General features: G+C 36.1%; 1 protein-coding gene across 6 annotated transcripts in view; it reads right to left on the reverse strand.

The window, feature by feature from the left end:
• GREB1L (GREB1 like retinoic acid receptor coactivator) overlaps positions 1-18,511 on the reverse strand; it is a 283,415-nt gene that overhangs the window by 51,865 nt on the left and 213,039 nt on the right. For all 6 annotated transcript variants that reach the window (XM_040479257.1, XM_040479256.1, XM_040479255.1 and 3 more), the window contains one exon: positions 1,461-1,641. In XM_040479257.1, coding sequence (XP_040335191.1) covers positions 1,461-1,641 — 181 coding nt within the window. The remainder of the gene's footprint in view (positions 1-1,460; positions 1,642-18,511) is intronic.

The raw sequence follows: 18,511 nt of genomic DNA on the forward strand, positions 1-18,511 counted from the left end.
TTTCTTTCTTTCTTTCTTTCTTTCTTTCTTTCTTTCTTTCTTTCTTTCTTCTAAAACTAACATCTTATTTATACCTACATATGGCTCTAGAGTTCAGATTGTGGAGTGCCAAATACATTCTGGCTTTTGAACAAGTGCTTTTGCAATTCTGATATTTCTACAACATACTACAAATCTTTCATATTCTCAACCTCAGTGTGTTCTGAAGAAAGGAAAATCTATAAACACTTGATGATGCTTGAAATTGCCTTTTAAACCCATAGGATCAAAGACATCCCTTAACAGATAATTACTGTAATTTGGTCAGGGAGCCAAACTGGCACCATCATGCCCCATTTACTCTTCTTTCACTGTAAGCCCACCTAAGAAATAGGATATTCTCGGGGCGCCTGGGTGGCTCAGTCGGTTAAGCGTCTGACTTCGGCTCAGGTCATGATCTCGCGGTCCGTGAGTTCAAGCCCTGCATCAGGCTCTGTGCTGACGGCTCAGAGCCTGGAGCCTGTTTCAGATTCTGTGTCTCCCTCTCTCTCTGACCCTCCCCCATTCATGCTCTGTCTCTCTCTGTCTCAAAAATAAATAAACATTAAAAAAAAATTAAAAAAAAAAAGAAATAGGATATTCTCTGTTTAAACCGGTAAATTGGGGAATGTTTCAGATATGCTCAGATTTCTAAATTATTTTTTTAAGCTTATTTATTTATTTATTTATTTAGTAGTCTCTACACCCAACGTGGGGCTCAAACTCACAACCCTAAGATCAAGAGTCTTATGCTCCTCTGACTGAGCCAGCCAGGCACCCTGTTCTGAAATCTTTAAGTGGCATCTTTACTGCTTAAAGTTATGTGGATAGAGAGAAAGGCATGGAAGAGGAGAAACAAAGAGAAGAGGAAGGAGGAAAAATGGTAAAGAACTGGGGAGGAAGGACAGGGAAAGGAAAGCATATGGCTCTTCTTGGAGCTCATTAACTTCACTCTCCCTGCTGCTGCCCTTTCTCTGAGGCCGCTGAGTTCCACAATGCCCTGAAGACAGCTTTTTAACAGGGATTTTTAAAATGTTTATTTACTTTTGAGAGAGAGAGAGAGAGAGAGAGAGAGAGAGAGAGAGAACAAGTGGGGGAGGGGCACAGAGAATCCAAAGTGGGCTCTGAGCTGTCAGCATAGAGCCTGATGTGGGGCTTGAACTCACAAACAGTGAGATCATGACCTGAGCTGAAGTCAGTTGCTCAATTGACTGAGCTACCCAGGTGCCCCTTAATGGGGATTTATAAATTCACTCATAGTATAGTTAAAATGAAGTCAACACTAAATTGGTAGGGAAAGTTGAAAGAGCAGGGAAAGAGTAGGAATAAGTTACCAATAAGAAGATGCCAAGTGTTAGGGTCTCTGGGCTTTTCAGGAATTTTTGACAAAACCATTGCTGTGCTAGAAGAAACACTATATTTGCTCACTCTGAAGCAATCACCTCGTTAGTTCCACATGGGAGTTGTCATGAACTAGCACAAACAGTGTGTACGGGTTCTGTTTTACCCTTCTCATAAAAACTTCAAACTTGGTTTGAATCTCATTGTCTAGACGAACAACATATTTCTCTGCTCTTTGATAAGCTGTCCCATTTTCCTCCAGACCCAAGTCTACAAGGACACCTGCCAAGAAGAAAAAAAGAGTTTACCTTTTCACATACATATATATAAATGAGATAAACTAAAGTTCAATGTCAACTGATATACTGAGTAGTGGCTGTACATAGAAATTTACAGAGCAGATATTTTTTCATTTTGCATACTCCCCACCACAATTTTGATGAGGAAATATCAGATTCTCTCTTCTTTAGAACACCTTAGCCCACTCCTACATGTCACACAAAGGACAACATGCAATGATCTGATACATTAAGTAGAAGCAGTCGAATGTATGAGGCGTCTAATTAAATCCTATTTATAGTGAAGTGCTGCTGCTAATAGCTACTATAGGTCACTTAGAGCTACAGCTCTTAGCCAAATTAATATATTCGCATAACCTTCTTTATCCCAAACTTAGCAACAAAACATAATATTAAAAAAGGATAATAACATAAGATGTCCAAATATACCACAACTACACTGTGGGCTCTTTTAGGTAGTATTTTACTCATTTTATATAGTGACAGTTTTGCACAGTATCTGAGTATGGGCAGTCTTCCATGAATGTTGGATTACATAACAAATTTATAAAATGAACTGAATTACCCAAAATTACTATATTCTCAAAATGTTAGAAATAGAAACTTCAGTACTGTATCATTCTATCTGTCTATAATATAATTACTTCCACATTCAAACATCTAAATAGTTTGAGGCACATGAAGGTGTTATTGGGATAATCAATTAAAACAACCAATCCTCTTTGAAAATGAAAATGAAAATGAAAATTATGTGAGGTGAAGGATGTGTTAACTAACCTGATTGTGATACACATTTCACAATATATACAGGTATCAAATTATCAAGGTGTGCACTGTATACCTTAAACTTACACAATGTTATATGGCAATTATTTCTCAATAAATCTGGGAGAAAGCCCCCCAAACCAAAGGCAACCCCCACCTCCAGACACTTAGCTGCATGGTGGGAGGGCTTAAGCCCCCTGAGATGAGAGAGCCTTGTGACCCAAGCCCATGGTCGGTCCTCCAACAAGGAGAAGGAACCAGAAGACTGATTTAGGGGTTAGATAAGCCACAGGGCCCTTGAGGACCAGCCTGGGCTCCAAGAGCTAGAGAATATATATTTAGCATCCAATGTCAGCCACACCCACCAGCCACAACTATGTGAAAAAAAAAAATCAAAATTAAAAAGAAACAAGTTAAATTAAAAGACTTTTATAAATTATGAGGACTTACTTTTGTTTATCTAGCTTTTCTTTTCAGATAGAATCAGCTCAATTAACAATTACATACAATTAGCATCTAGATGCTGTAATAGTAATAGCTCTAAATGGTATAAGAGAAAATAGGAAAAATGTTTTACCATATGAAAAATTCATCACACAAGATGAGGTGAGCAGAAAGTTCATTTTGTTTTTAAATATTTTTCATGAGAAGTCTTTACCCAGACATTGATTTCAATTTCCACCCACATGAAGCCAAATGTTATTGTGAACTATATCCAAAAGCAATCAGTCAAATATTTAATGTGGTGAGTATTCTGATTTTTTTTGAAAGTGGATTGCTTGCAAAATTCATTCAACATTCCATAGTGATTTATTGAGAATCCACTATGTATCAGGAACTATATCAGGTATTGTGCTAGGTGTAGGGATACACAGAAGAATAAGACAAAGATCTTAACCTTATGGAGTTTATGATGGAGAGGACAGATAATTTTGACAGGTGTCATGATGGGAGACAAGTACCATGGGATGGAGGAGGTGAACAGAAAAATAGAGAGAAAACCTACTTAATTTCTGGGGGGTTTCTGTTATTTTATCTGTATAATAGGGAGAGGAGTGCCAGTTGAAAATTAGTTTGCATTTCCTAAGTTTATCCCTAGGAAATAAGCAGTGCAAGTTAATAGTAACTCAATATGAAAAGGTCATAAATAATTCATAAAGAATAAAAATATTCCTTATGGATAATTAAGAATTGACTATACTTCAAAACAAATGAATAAAGACCTTTGACAGGTCAATTTCATACATGCCCTAATGTAAAGACAAAGTTCCATGAATCTAAGAGATTCTCTTAGATATAACACATGTATTAGTTCATAACTATACAACCATCTGGCTCTGCAGTGGTGAATCTTGGTGGGGAGCAGGCACATCAGAGGTACTTGAGTTTTTAATTTCTAACTGGGCATTTTTAGTAAGGAATCCTTACCTTTAAAGTTTGTTTTAGACTTGCTTTTATTTTTAAGTTTTGTTTCTTTCCTGGTTATGAAAGTGATAGATAGTCATCTTGGAAAAACTGGAAAGTATAGAGATATATTAAAAAGAAAAATTTATCCATAATTCTTTAACTCAAAATAAGCTGTGAACATTTCTTTGCATTCCTTCCTGTGTCTTTTCCTATGCATACTGTGCTACCTAGAATTTTGCGATTGTATATTCTGATATTTTTCACTTGTAACTATAAAATAAGAAACAAAACTATCATTATTTACTAATAATATGTCTGTGTAGAAAACACAAAATAATCCACAGATAAATAAATTAATAAGAATTTGATTAAAGTGATGGAGTCAGAATCACTTCATAAAAATTAGTTGCATTTCTATACACTAGCTGCAAACAGTTAAGAAATATATATATTTTTAAAAACATTTACAATAACATAAAAAATATTAAGTATCTAGAAATAGGTCTTATAAAAGGTATATAAGATCTTTATGAAGAAAGTGATGAAACTATTAATGACATTAAAGAAGACCTAAATAGAGCTATATCATAAAATATAGTTACAAATAAATTCTCAAATTTATCTAGAGATACAAAGTAATTCCAATAAAAATTCTAACAGTTTTTTTCACCTTGAAAAATTATTTTAAAAATGTATATGGCAGAATCAAGACAGTCCTAAAGTAGAAAAGGTGGGAGAGATTTCACTTCCCAGAGACTAAGAATTATAGAGCTGTATTAATAAGACAAAGTGGTTTTGGCACAGGGATAGACCCCAGAAAGAGACCCCCATACATATGGAAACTTGCTTCATAATAAAATTTGCATTGCAGATCAGTGGTAAAAGCATGGGATCTTTAATAATTGGTGAAGAACCAAGAAATTATATTGAATCTTACCTTACCTAATATGCAAAAAAAAAAAAAAAAAGGTCAAGTGGATTAAAAACTTAAATGTAAAAGACAAAATTCTAAAACTTAAAAAAAATTTTTTTAATGTTTATTTTAGAGAGAGACAGAATGTGAGAGGTGGAGAGGCAGAGAGAGGAGACACAGAATCTGAAGCAGGCTCCAGGCTCTGAGCTGTCAGCACAGAGCCTGATGGGGGGGATCAAACTCACAACTGCGAGATGGTGACCTGAGCTGAAGTCAGACGCTTAACTGACTAAGCCACCCAGGCGCCCCTGAACTCTGAAACTTTTAAATGACAACATAGAGAAAACTGTATGAACTCATAGAGGACTTCTTAAGCACAAACCCCAGAGGATAGACAAATTAAACTTAAGAACTTCTCTTCATCAAAAACATTACAAATAAAATGACAAGACTCCTAAATCCATAACAAGTATTACTAATGAAGAATTTGTATTCAGAATACATACATTACTCCTACACACCCAAGAGAAAATGAGCAAAAATATTTAATAAATACTTCCTAAAAGAAAAAATGCAGAGGCTATTCAAAATATGAAAAGATATTCAACTTCATTAGTGATAAGAAAAATACAAATTAAAACCATAATGAAATGGAATAATATCAAATTAGTTAAAAATTTTAAAACAATATAAGTGTAAGAAAGAAGTTGATGGAAGAAAATCACATGTATCTCCTCCTTTCTGCAAAAGAAATGCAGAGGATAGACCAGAAACTAAAGAGATTGATTTCTTATAGGTGAGTAAGTGGAAAAGAGGCAGAAAGGAGAATGGGAACAGCATAGGTATCAGGAGGGACAGACGCTTCTCTGAATATACCATTTTGTATAGTTTTGGCTCTTAGAACCATAGCAATAAACAAAATCAACCAAGGATAAGGGCAGGGGGTGCAGAGATAGGCAAAATGGAACCCAAACAGTTACAAATGAAACCTAACATAACTACACTGAAGGGAATGAGGATGAAAAGAACAAACATAAGTAAAGCAAATCAGTGTTTTGGCTGGATACTACAATACTAAAGACTCAAAAACTTTAGTTAGCAAATCTGTTTCTCACAGGAGTGTGGGTTAGCAATTGTATAACTGCTAGAAAAAAAATCAAAGAAGTGAATATATTGTAGATAATGAGAACTAGGTTTACCCCATCAGAGAAAGAAGTTACAAATAAAGAAAGAGGAAAGACTAAAATGAACCCTGTGGTGTCCATATTTCAGTACAAACATATTTTAAAATATAGATATATAGGTAGACACAGAAATAAAGAAGTGTGTGTGTGTGTGTGTGTGTGTGTGTGTGTGTGTGTGCACACGCACATAGGCTAATAAACATACATTTCCTACCTCTGTCTGCTGAGTAAGTCCAGGGACAATGACACCCCAGTAACAATAAGCACACTTAGCCTGGATTTTGCTTTCTAAATAGCATTCTTCAATAAGAGGCATCAGAGAGATCCTCGGAGAAGAGTTTAACTTAAGGTTTGGGGCAAGGAAATTAAAAATAACTTTGGAAGATCTGTGGTTCCAAAAAATAAGTATACAAAAAGGGATCATAACATATTAAATGAACACTAGCAATAAAGCCACATTAATTATAACAAAAAGACACTCTGATGGGGAATGTTGATAATGGGAGATGCCTTGCATATGTGGGGGCTAGGAGTATGGGAAATCTCTGTACCTTCCCTTCAATTTGGCTGTGAACCTAAACCTGTTTAAAAACATAGTCTTTAAAAAAAGACAAAAAGGGGCGCCTGGGTGGCGCAGTCGGTTAAGCGTCCGACTTCAGCCAGGTCACGATCTCGCGGTCCGGGAGTTCGAGCCCCGCGTCAGGCTCTGGGCTGATGGCTCAGAGCCTGGAGCCTGTTTCCGATTCTGTGTCTCCCTCTCTCTCTGCCCCTCCCCCGTTCATGCTCTGTCTCTCTCTGTCCCAAAAATAAATAAATGTTGAAAAAAAAATTAAAAAAAAAAAAAAAAGACACAAGTGCCTAGCCAATAGGGTTCCCAGTGACCAAAGCTAGAAAACTTGGGACCAAAATAAATAATGATAGTGTTGGAAATGACCCATAGAATAAAATAAATGTTCACAAATCCTTGCTGCTTTAAATAAAATTTGAGGAAGAGCTCCTTACAAAAGGACTCAATAAATAAATCCCACTAATAAGTGTAGGAAAAATGGTAGAAATGCAAAATCATCATTATGCAAATACCACAATAAGCTGCATGTAGGAATCCACTGATGGCTGCTAAAATTCATGATTGAAGGCATATTAGCAAAACGCCAGAGTATTCTCCCAATATTTTTTTATCAACTACCAAGAGCTACACGGTAATTTTATAGTGGAGAAACCTGGCAGACACCACCTTAATTAAATGACCAAGGTTAACATCACCTATTGGACATATCGACATCAAGTTCTCCCCAATATCATGCCCTGAGAAGGACATAATACTATTTTTGTGGTCTTTTTGACAAATACACGTATCCTCAATCTAATTGTGAGAGAACATCAGACATTCCCAGATTGGAAGATTTTATACAAAACAACTGGATAGTATTTGCCAAAAGTGTTAAGGTCATGCAAAGCAATGAAAGAGTAAAGAAGTGTCCATTTGCAGGAGACTAAGAGGACACAATAACTGCATGCAACGTGGGATCCTGGATTAGATCCTGAAGGAGAAAAATGACATTAAGGGAAAACTGATGAGGTCTTTAGTTAAGAGTATTGTTCCAGGATTGATTTTCTCTTCTGATAACTGTACTGTAGTTATAGAAGTTGTCAACTTTAAGTGAAGGTGGTGAAGGGTATATGTGAACTCCCTACTATTTTTAAGCAAATTTACTAAGATATAGTTCATATACAATTCACTCATTTATGATGTACATTTCAATAGATTTTGTATATTCGCAGACTTGTACAACAATCACTACAATCAATTTTAGAACATTTCATGACTGCCAAATGAAAGCTCGTACCCTATAACTATCACCCCTCAATTCCCCCTTGAGCCCCCCAGCCCTTTGGCAATCACCAACCTATTTTCTCAATAGATTTGCTTATTCTGAACATTTAATACTAATGGAATCATAACAATATATGATCTTGTGTGACTGTCCTCTTTCATTTGGAGTAATGTTTTCAAGTTTAATCCATGTAGCATGCATCAATACTTTATTTCTTTTTATTACTGAATAATATCCCATTGTATGGATTATCACATTTTACATTTCCATTCACCATGGACATTATGGACATTTGGACTCTTTCCACTTTTGGGCTATTGTCAATAATACTGCTATAAACTTCTGTGTATAGGTTTATATGTGGACATATGTTTTCACTTCTCTCTCATTTCATATCTAGGAGTGGAATTGCTGTATTACATGGTTATTCTTTGTTTAACTAATTGAAGAAAGGCTAGACTGTTTCTAAAGTGGCTATGCCAACCTATAACCAGCAAAGAAATTAAATAAGTAATCAAAAATCTTCCAACAAACAAGAGTCTTGGGCCAGATGGCTTCCCAGAGGATTCTACCAGACATTTAAAGAAGAGTTAATACCTATTCTTCTCAAACTATTCCAAAAAATAGAAACAGAAGGAAAACTTCCAAACTCATTCTATGAAGCCAGTATTACCTTGATTCCAAAACCAAAGACCCCACTAAAAAGAATTACATGCCAATATCTTTCAAGAACATGGATGCAAAAATTCTCAATAAGGTATCAGCAAATCAAAATCAACAGTACATTAAAAGAATTATTCATCACGATCAAGTAGGATTTATTTTTGGTTACAAGGATGGTTCAATATTCACAAATCAATCAATGTGGTATACCGCATGAATAAAAGGAAGGATAATAACCATATGATCCTGTCAATAGATGCAGAAAAAGCATTTGACAAAATACAGCATCCATTCTTAATAAAAACCCTCAACAAAGTAGGGATAGATGGAACATACCTCAACATCATAAAGGCCATATATGAAAGACCCACAGCTAGTATCATCCTCAATGGGGAAAAACTGAGAGCCTTTCTCCCCTAAGGTCAGGAAGAAGACAAGAATGTCCACTCTCACCATTACTACTTAACATAGTATTGGAAGGCTTAGCCTCAGCATTCAGACAACAAAAAGAAATAAAGGGCATACAGATCAGCAAGGAATAAGTCAAACTTGTTTGCAGACAATGTGATACTGTATGTAGAAAACCTAAAAGAATCCACCAAAAAACTGATAGAACTAATACATGAATTCAGCAAAGTCACAGGATATAAAATCAATGCAAAAATCAGTTGCATTTTCTATACACCAATAACAAAGCAGCAGAAAAATAAATCAAGGAATCTACTCCATTTGCAATTGCACCAAAAAAAATATGGCATCGAGGAATAAACCTAACCAAAGAGGTAAAAGGTCTATATGCTGAAAACTATAGAACACTTATGAAAGTAATTGAAGAAGCCAAAAAGAAATGGAAAACATTCCATGCCAAGGACTGGAAGAAGAAACATTGTTAAAATGTCTTATGCAATCCCTATCAAAATACCACCAGCATTTTTCACAAAGGTAGAAAAAACAATCCTAAAATTGTATGGAATTTTCCATGGAACCACAAAAGACCCCTAATAGCCAAAGCAATCCTGAAAAAGAAAAATAAAACTGGAGGCATCACGATTCCAGCTTTCAAGCTATATTATAAAGCTGTAGTCATCAAGATAGTATGGTACTGCCAAAAAACAGACACATAGATCAATGGAACAAAATAGAAAACCCAGAAATGGACCCACAACTATAGGGTCAACTAATCTTTGACAAAGCAGGAAAAAATATCCAATGGAAAAAAGACAGTCTCTTCAGCAAATGGTGTTAGGAAAACTGTACAGTGCCATGCAGAAGAATGAAACCGGGCAACTTTCTTACACCATACACAAAAATAAATTCAAAATGGATTAAAGACCTAAATGTGAAACAGGAAGCCACCAAAATCCTAGAACACAAGCAGAAACTTCTGTGACCTTGGCTAGAGCAACATGTTACTAGACATGTTGCCAAAGGCAGCAGAAACAAAAGCAAATATGAACTACTAGGACTTTATCAAGATAAAATCTTCTGCACAGTGAAAGAAATAATCAATGAAACTAAATGGTAGCCTATGGAATGGAAGAAGATATGTGCACATGATATATCTGATAAAGGGTTAATATCTTAAATCTATAAAGAACTTAGCAAACTCAACACCCCCAAAAAACAAATAACCCAGTTAAGAAATGGGCAGAAGACATGAATAGACACTTTTCCAAAGAAGACATCTAGATGGCTAACAGACACATGAAAAGATGCTCAACATTATTCATCATCCGGGAAATACAAATCAAAACCATGATGAGATACCACCTCACTTCTATCAGAATGGCTAAAATTAACAACACAAGAAAACAATAGGTGGTGGTGAGGACACAGAGAAAGGGGAACCCTCTGGCACTGTTGGTTGGAATGCAAACTGCAGCCACTCTGGAGGACAGTATAGAAGTTCCTCAAAAAACTAAAAACTACCCTACAATCCAGCAATTGCACTATTCGATATTTACCCAAAGGATACAAAATACAGAATCGATGAGGTGCATGCACCTCAGTGTTTATAGCAGCATTATCAACAATAGGCAAACTATGGAGAGAGCCCAAACGTCCATCAACTGATGAATGAATAAAGAAGATGTGGTTTATATATACAATGCAATACTACTTGGTAATGAGAAAGAATGAAATCCGGCCATTTGCAGCAATGTGGATGGAACTGGAGGGTATTATGCTAAGTGAAATAAGTCAGGCAGAGAAAGACAGATACCATATGTTTTCACTTAAATGTGGATCTTGAGAAACTTAACAGAAGACCATGGGGGAGGGGAAGGAGAAAAAAATGTTACAGAGAGGGAGGGAGGCAAACCATAAGAGACTCTTAAGGACTGAGAACAAACTGAGGATTGGGGAGTGGGGGAGAAGGGAAAGTGGGTGATGGGCATGGAGGAGAGCACTTGTTGGGATGAGCACTGGGTTTTGTATGGAAACCAATTTGACAATAAATTATATTTTTTACAAAACTGAACTACCGTATGACCCAGCAATTGCCCTATTAGGTATTTACCCAAAGAATACAAAAATACTAATTCAAAGGGATACATGCACCCCATTGTTTATACAGCATTACAATAGAAGAAAATTATAAATGCAGCTGAAGTGCCCATTGATTGATGAATGGATAAAGCTGTGGCATATACACACAATGGAATATCACTCAGCTATAAATGGAATGAAGTCTTGCCATTTGCAACAACATGGATAGACCTAGAGAGTATTACACTGAGTGAAATAAGTCAGTCAGAGAGAGACAAATACCATATCATTTCACTCATATGTGGAATTTAAGAAACAAAACAAATGAGCAAAGGGGAAGAAAAAGATGCAGAGAGACAACCAAGAAACAGACTCTTAACTGTAGACAACAAACTGATGGTTACCAGAGAGAGGCAGGTGGGGAGGGATGGGTTAAATAGGTGATGGGGATCTTTAGGACTGCACTTGTCATGATACGCACCGGGTGATATATGAAAGTGTTGAATCACTATATTGTACACATGAAACTAGTATTACACTGCATTAACTAACTAGAATTTGAATAAAAACTTAAAAAAATAAAAAAATTTCTCCCATTCTGAGGGTTTCCTTTTCACTTTGTTGATGGTGTCCTTTGAAACACAAGTGTTTAAATTTTGATTGTGTTCAGTTTATTTTTTTTATTGTTTGTGGTTTCAGAGTCATATATAAGAAATTATTGCTTAATTCAAAATCATGGTTTTTGTCCATGTTTTCTTCTAAGAATTTTTATACTTTTAGCTCTTTTATTTAAGTCTTTGATACATTTTGAGTTACTTTTTGTGAGGTAGGGGTCCAAATTTATTCTTTTGCATATGGATATCCAGTTGCCCCACACCATTTGTTGAAAAGATTCTTTATTGAATAGTCTTGGCATCCTGGCCAAAATTCAGTTGACCACAAATAGGAGGGTTTACTTCTGGACTCTCAATTCTATCGCATTGATTTCTAGGTCTATCCCTATGCCAGTGCCACAGAGTGTTGATTACTTGAGCTTTGTATTGTATGAATTTTAGGGCCAGCTTGTTCATTTCTGCAAAGAAGCCATCTGGGCTTTTGATAGGGAATGCACTGAATCTGTAGATCCATTAAGGTACATTGCTATCTTAAAAATATTAATGCCTTCTAATTCATGACCATAGGATGCTGTTCTTTTTATTTAGGTCTTTATTTTCACTCAACAATGATTTCTAAGTTTTATACTTCTTTTGTCGAATATATTCCTAAGTGTTTTATTCTTTTTGATGCTGTTATAAATGGAATTGTTTTCTTAATTTCATTTTTGTATTACTTGTACAATTTTTGTGATTTTTCTGTAGATCTAAAATTATTTTAAAATTAAAAAAATTAAAAGAAGCATGACCATATCAAACATTTGCAACTGAAACACATACATTATTGGTGGGAGTGTAAATATAACCACTTAGGAAAAGAATTTAGCTTTATTTGGTAAAGTTTATATACATAACCTAGGCCACAACAATTCTACTCTCAGAGACACTCCTTTATTTGTGTACCAGCACTGTTTGAAAAAGTAAAAAAAAACTAGAAACAACTCAAATTTATATCAGTAGTAAAATGAGTTTTTAAAATGTGTGATATATTCATGTAATAGAATACTACAAAGCAGTAAAATGAATGAATTAGTTATACATAACAACAGGATCAATCTCAGGGACATAACGTTGAATGTAAAAAGTAAATTACAGACAAATGCATAGAGTTCCATTTACAAAAAGGTCTAAATGATGTGAAATTTAACAATATATTGTTTAGGAGTTATATTGTTTATGTATATTAATTTAATTAATATATTATTTAGGAGTTAGCAAAACTATAAATAAAACTAGAGAATAATGAATAGAAATTCAGAATAATAGTTACCTTTAAAAGAAGAGAAACATTAACATTAGGGAGGGAAACAAGAGTCTTCAGTGTTCCTTATTTAAAAAAAATTTTTTTTAACGTTTATTTATTTTTGAGACAGAGAGAGACAAAGCATGAACAGGGGAGGGTCAGAGAGAGAGGGAGACACAGAATCTGAAACAGGTTCCAGGCTCTGAGCGGTCAGCACAGAGCCCGACGCAGGGCTTGAACTCACGGACTGCGAGATCATGACCTGAGCCGAAGTCGGCCACTTAACCGACTGAGCCACGCAGGCGCCCCTGGTGTTCTTTATTTTAATGGGTACATAAATTTTTACTATCTTGTGATTTTTTTTTTCTTTTGAAAATAGAGCAATTTATTTGAAACTATCTTGTGATTTTTAATACTTTTTATAAATTTTATAAATTTGATTTACTCAATATTTAAAATTTCTTAAAATGGAAGAATGCAAATAACTATCTGTCTTTTAGAAACCATTTGAAAACATTAATAACTATACTAAATTCTATCTGATAGATATATCATCAATGAAACACAACTATTTTCTCTTCATTTTCTATTTTGAATATTATAGAAGAGTTTAAAGACTAGTGCAATACCCTTAAATTAGATTCACCAGTTGTTAATATTTTGCTGCATTTGCTTTTTCTCTTTATTGCCTTTTACTGTTATTGTTCGTGTTACTGCTGAATAATTTGGTAGTAACATATCATAATATTCACCCCTAAACACTTCATTAGGCAGTTCATAAAAGCAAAGGCAGTCTCCTACCTAACTTTATTACCTCCTAGGAATTAACCTAACACTGGTATAATATTCTCTAATACCTAGCCTACATTTGAGTTTCACTAATTGTCCCAGGGCTGTGTTTTTTCTTTTTCTTTTTAGATCTCAGATCCAATCAAGAATTAAGCATTGCACTTGGTTTCTATGTTTCTTTATTCTTCATAATTAAAAAAGCCCCTGCCTTTTTTCCTCATTGGTCTTCTCATTGATATTTTTTTAATGCAGGCTAATTGTTTTGTAGAATGCCATATAATCTGAATTTGTCTGGGAGTGTCCTTGTGATTAGATTCAGTTTAAACATTTTTAACAATGATACCTCGTAGGTGACATTGCTCATAATGTCTATCTGTCCCAGAACTGGAGAGGGCAAAGTTTGATCACTTGGTTATGGTAGTACCTATTGCCAAACTTTTCCATTGTAAAGATACATTTCCTTTGTGTAATTTTTAATATGTGGGATGACACTTTGTGACTGTGGGAATATTTGTTCCCAAAGGACATTTTACTTAATGTTTTTAGTATCCATTGATATTTGTTATAATCAATAATTACATTGGTAGTGCAAAACAGAGATGTTCTAATTCTATATATTTTCCTTACCTTCATTACCTGGTACTCTTTTGTAAAGGAGGGCTTGCCCCCAACCCCTCACATCTCCTGACCCTTTAATTTTTTTTTTAGTATTACTATGGGTTCATGGATTTAAAAAAATTCCATAGATTACAATCCATTAGCATCATTCCTTTTGATACTCAAAATTACTAAATTTGGATAGTAAATGCCCCTTCAAGTAGGCTGTTATGTTCTTTTGAAATGTCCTCATCAATCTTTGAGGACTTTAGCACTTTCTGATATGACAAGATTCCAGACTTCTCCCACCTCAGAGTTGAGACATTAGGATGGTATTTATAAGCCAAGATCCAGAGACTACATGTACATACAGATACTGAGATGTCACTGTTTTTAAGACCTTTCAGTGCACAGTTAGGAAATATTTTTAATTTTTTTCAAATTGTAAGTTCGTACTTATATCCAATTTAAACCTAAAAGGAACTTTTCCCCATTCCATATTTGAGACTCCCTTCTCTCATGGGAGAAGCCTGGTGTTCAACAACATTAAAATATTTACTAATTTGTTCTACCCTGTGATATACACAAAATATTTTAAAATTATCAATACCACTCTCAACAACATACTGATTAAAATTCAAAATTTATTTGTAATTCCTTTTGCCCTTAGGATATATCATATTAAGGGTAAACACTAAACTGGGGTGCCTGGGTGGCTCAGTCAATTAAGCGACCGACTTTAGCTCAGGGCATGATCTCGTAGTTCGAGCCCCACGTCTGGCTCTGTGCTGATAACTTGGAGCCTGGAACCTGCTTCAGATTCTGTGTCTCCCTCTCTCTCTGCACCTCTCCCACTCCCACTCTGTCTCTCTCTCTCTCAAAAATAAAATAAACATTAAAAAAAAAGTATACACTAAGGAAACTGTGTTAAAAATACTTGAATTCATTCTTTTTGGTGTGTGGCTATATTATTTAAAAATATTTTTTTAATGTGTATTTATTTTTGGGAGAGAGACAGAGACAGAGCATGAGCAGGGGAGGGGCAGAGAGAGAGGGAGACACAGAATCTGAGGCAGGCTCCAGGCTCTGAGCTGTCAGCACAGAGGCTGAAGTGGGGCTTGAACTTATGAACTGCAAGATCATGACCTGAGTGGTCACTTAACTGACTGAACCACCCAGGCGCCCCTAATTTGATATGCAGTTAGTTTCATTTACTTTTGTTTGCATTCAATATTAAGTTTTTTCCCATTTTAATTAAAAAAAAAGTAAGTTTATTTATTTTGAGAGAGTGTGTGTGCATATGAATGGGGGAGGGGCAGAGAGAGAGGGAGAGAGAGAGAGAATCACAAGCAGGCTCCATGCTGTCAGCACAGAGCCAGATGTGGGGCTCCATCCTACGACCCTGGGATCATGACCTGAGCCGAAATCAAGAGTCGGACACTCAACTGACTGAGCCACCTAAGTACTTCAAAAGTTAAAACTCTATGAAAAGTTATACTCATCTCATCCCTATCTCTTCTACCTGATATAGATCAATGTTTTCATTAGCTTCTGGTTTAGCCTTCATGTTTTGTTTCATTTTTCAAAAATATGCACAGAAGTGTGAATCTGAAGATGGTCAGAACTGCTATGAAATGGCTGGTCTGAGAAAGGTCACTTTCTGTCTTGATAATTTCTTTATCACAGTTATATAGGATTAAATAAAAGTTTATACTCTAGCAAATTATAAGCAAATCTGGCACATTTTTCAAATCCACAATAAAAATGAACATCAGCCGGGCCCACCTGGGGTACTGAAGGTGGCCCTGAGAGATTCAGGGTCATGTCTGCTTAAATAATAAGCCTTACTCTTAGCATGAATGAAGATTTAGAAGGCATCAGTAACTCTTCTTATTTTATGAATTTTGCAACTCACTGAGTTATAGAACAGAGCCAGTGGTGATTGGAAATCACTGTGTTCCCTAAAGGTGATTAATCTGAAGTTGGGGGCACCACAGGTGGTGCATCAGTCACAAACATCTTCCATGCAGATAACCAAGTTGAAAGGTCCCTGGAGAGGAAACTTCTTGGCTCACCAAGGACTTCAAGCAGCTTGATTGTAGCCATTTGTGCCCCCTTCTCGTTACTGAAGGCTATAGCAGCCAAATGTGTTTAAGGAAAACCTGAGCACTGGCCTGTATTCCCTTCTCTGGGATTAAAGAGAAACAACATCATGTCTTCTGAGGCCATTACTCTAAAACCTTTATTTATTTATTTTTTTTAAATTTTTTTTCAACGTTTATTTATTTTTTTGGGACAGAGAGAGACAGAGCATGAACGGGGGAGGGGCAGAGAGAGAGGGAGACACAGAATCGGAAACAGGCTCCAGGCTCTGAGCCATCAGCCCAGAGCCCGATGCGGGGCTCGAACTCACGGACCGCAAGATCGTGACCTGGCTGAAGTCGGACGCTTAACCGACTGCGCCACCCAGGCGCCCCAACTCTAAAACCTTTAAAGAGGAAGCAGCAATTTTTCTACCATCTGAGAATAAAAGGGGGAGGGGAATAAAACCAAGAATCTATGTACCAGGTCCATAATACTTTATGAGCACCAATGTCAAAGGCCTTTCCACAAAGATGGAAAAACTAATGAGTGGCCAGCACCCATCACTAGAAGGAGCTAATCAGCCTGAATAGCACATCAGACTGATAATGGTCAGGGAAATCTAAAATGTGCAGGTATCATTAAAGATGATCCAGTACTCAAAACAATGTCCTATTACACTGCCTGTTGGTCTGGAGAGAACGATGCATCTGGTTTGTACATTCTTATCCCTTGACGTTTTTAAATGTTTTTTTAAAATGTTTATTTATTTATTTTGAGAGACAGAAAGAAAGCATGCATGCATGTGCGCAAGCAGGGGAGGGGCAGAGAGAGTGAGGGAGAAAGACAATTTTTGCGCTGACAGTGCAGAACCTGATGTGGGGCTCGATCTCACAAACCTTTAGATCATGACCTGAGCTAAAATCAAGAGTTGGATACTTAATCAACTGAGCCACCCAGCCAAATCTTGATGGTTTTTAACAAAGAAGTTTATTTCTAAATTTTTTATTTCTAATTTTTAGTTCTTGCTCTTCTCATCAGGAAGATACGCCAAACAAAAATACAAGTACTCTCAGTTTTAGCTGTTTATCTTTTCTGTGGATGGAATTAATTTCTCCAAAGTTTTGGTATGCAAAAGTATTCTACTGCTTAAGAGAAAATGAAAATCAAGAAAATGTTAAATCATTAGAGCATGCTGAGTTTTTAAGTGTTATGATAACAATGGGCATTCCTTCACCCTGGCAATCTCTTTCCATCAGATAAATAATCTTGAATTGAAACAGCTGGTTAAAATCCCTGCTGATTGTTTCCAGGGCTCACTGCATTGGGTCCCTTTGTCTTTTGGTGGCCCAGCTGGCTCCCTTCTGTTCTCCTCTGGGACACGATTCTTTAATCTGTGTTTGGTGAAACTCGTCTGTGTGAGTCTTTACTACTGTGCAGTTTGAATGCAGCATTAGAACTGTACAAGGACAGCATTCTGAACACACAGATACAACTTCAGAGTCCTGAATGACTGGCAGACACACCTAATACACATACATTTAAGGCTTCTACTTGTAGCCAAAGTAGATTTCTGAAATATGGGTTTAATGACCAAATAAGATTTTGCCAAGAGGACTGCCAAATCTCAAATATTGTTTCTATGTCTTCCTTTTAGAACAGATTTCAACTTACAGTTCAATTCCACAAAATGTTACAAAAAATTCAGTTCAATAAATATTAAGTGTCTGCTGTGCCATCCGTAAACAGAGATGTTCCCTGAATATTTTACTTTCTAGTTGTGGAGAAAGAACACTAATAAACACACAGCCATGACACAGTATTGAGTGCCACGGCTGGAGCACCACAGGGTGCAGATGAGCACCAAGTGCATGAGCTGCGGAAGAAAAGCTGGGTAAGAATGTGTCCTGAAAGCCAAAGGAACTGCAGTGTTTAAAGGAAGAAATGGAGGTCAACTGTGCTGGCCTGAAGAGGTCATTGGTAACATTGGTGAGTCCTAAAAGGGTGAGGGTGGGAAGTGGAGGCAAGTTTTCAGGGCATTGAGGAGTGAGTGGGGAGATGAGGAAATGAGATGACAATGGACGACTCTTTTTTTTTTTTTAATTTTTTAATGTTTATTTACTTTTGAGAGAGAGAGAGAACATGAGTGGGAGAAGGCATAGAGAGAGGGAGAGAGAGAATCTCAAGAAGACTCCACGCTGTTATGTAGGGTTTGAATCCACGAACTGTGAAATC

This window comes from Herpailurus yagouaroundi, unplaced genomic scaffold (assembly GCF_014898765.1).
Source record: "Herpailurus yagouaroundi ecotype Mexico unplaced genomic scaffold, PumYag 142, whole genome shotgun sequence".
Taxonomy (NCBI): Eukaryota; Metazoa; Chordata; class Mammalia; order Carnivora; family Felidae; genus Herpailurus; species Herpailurus yagouaroundi.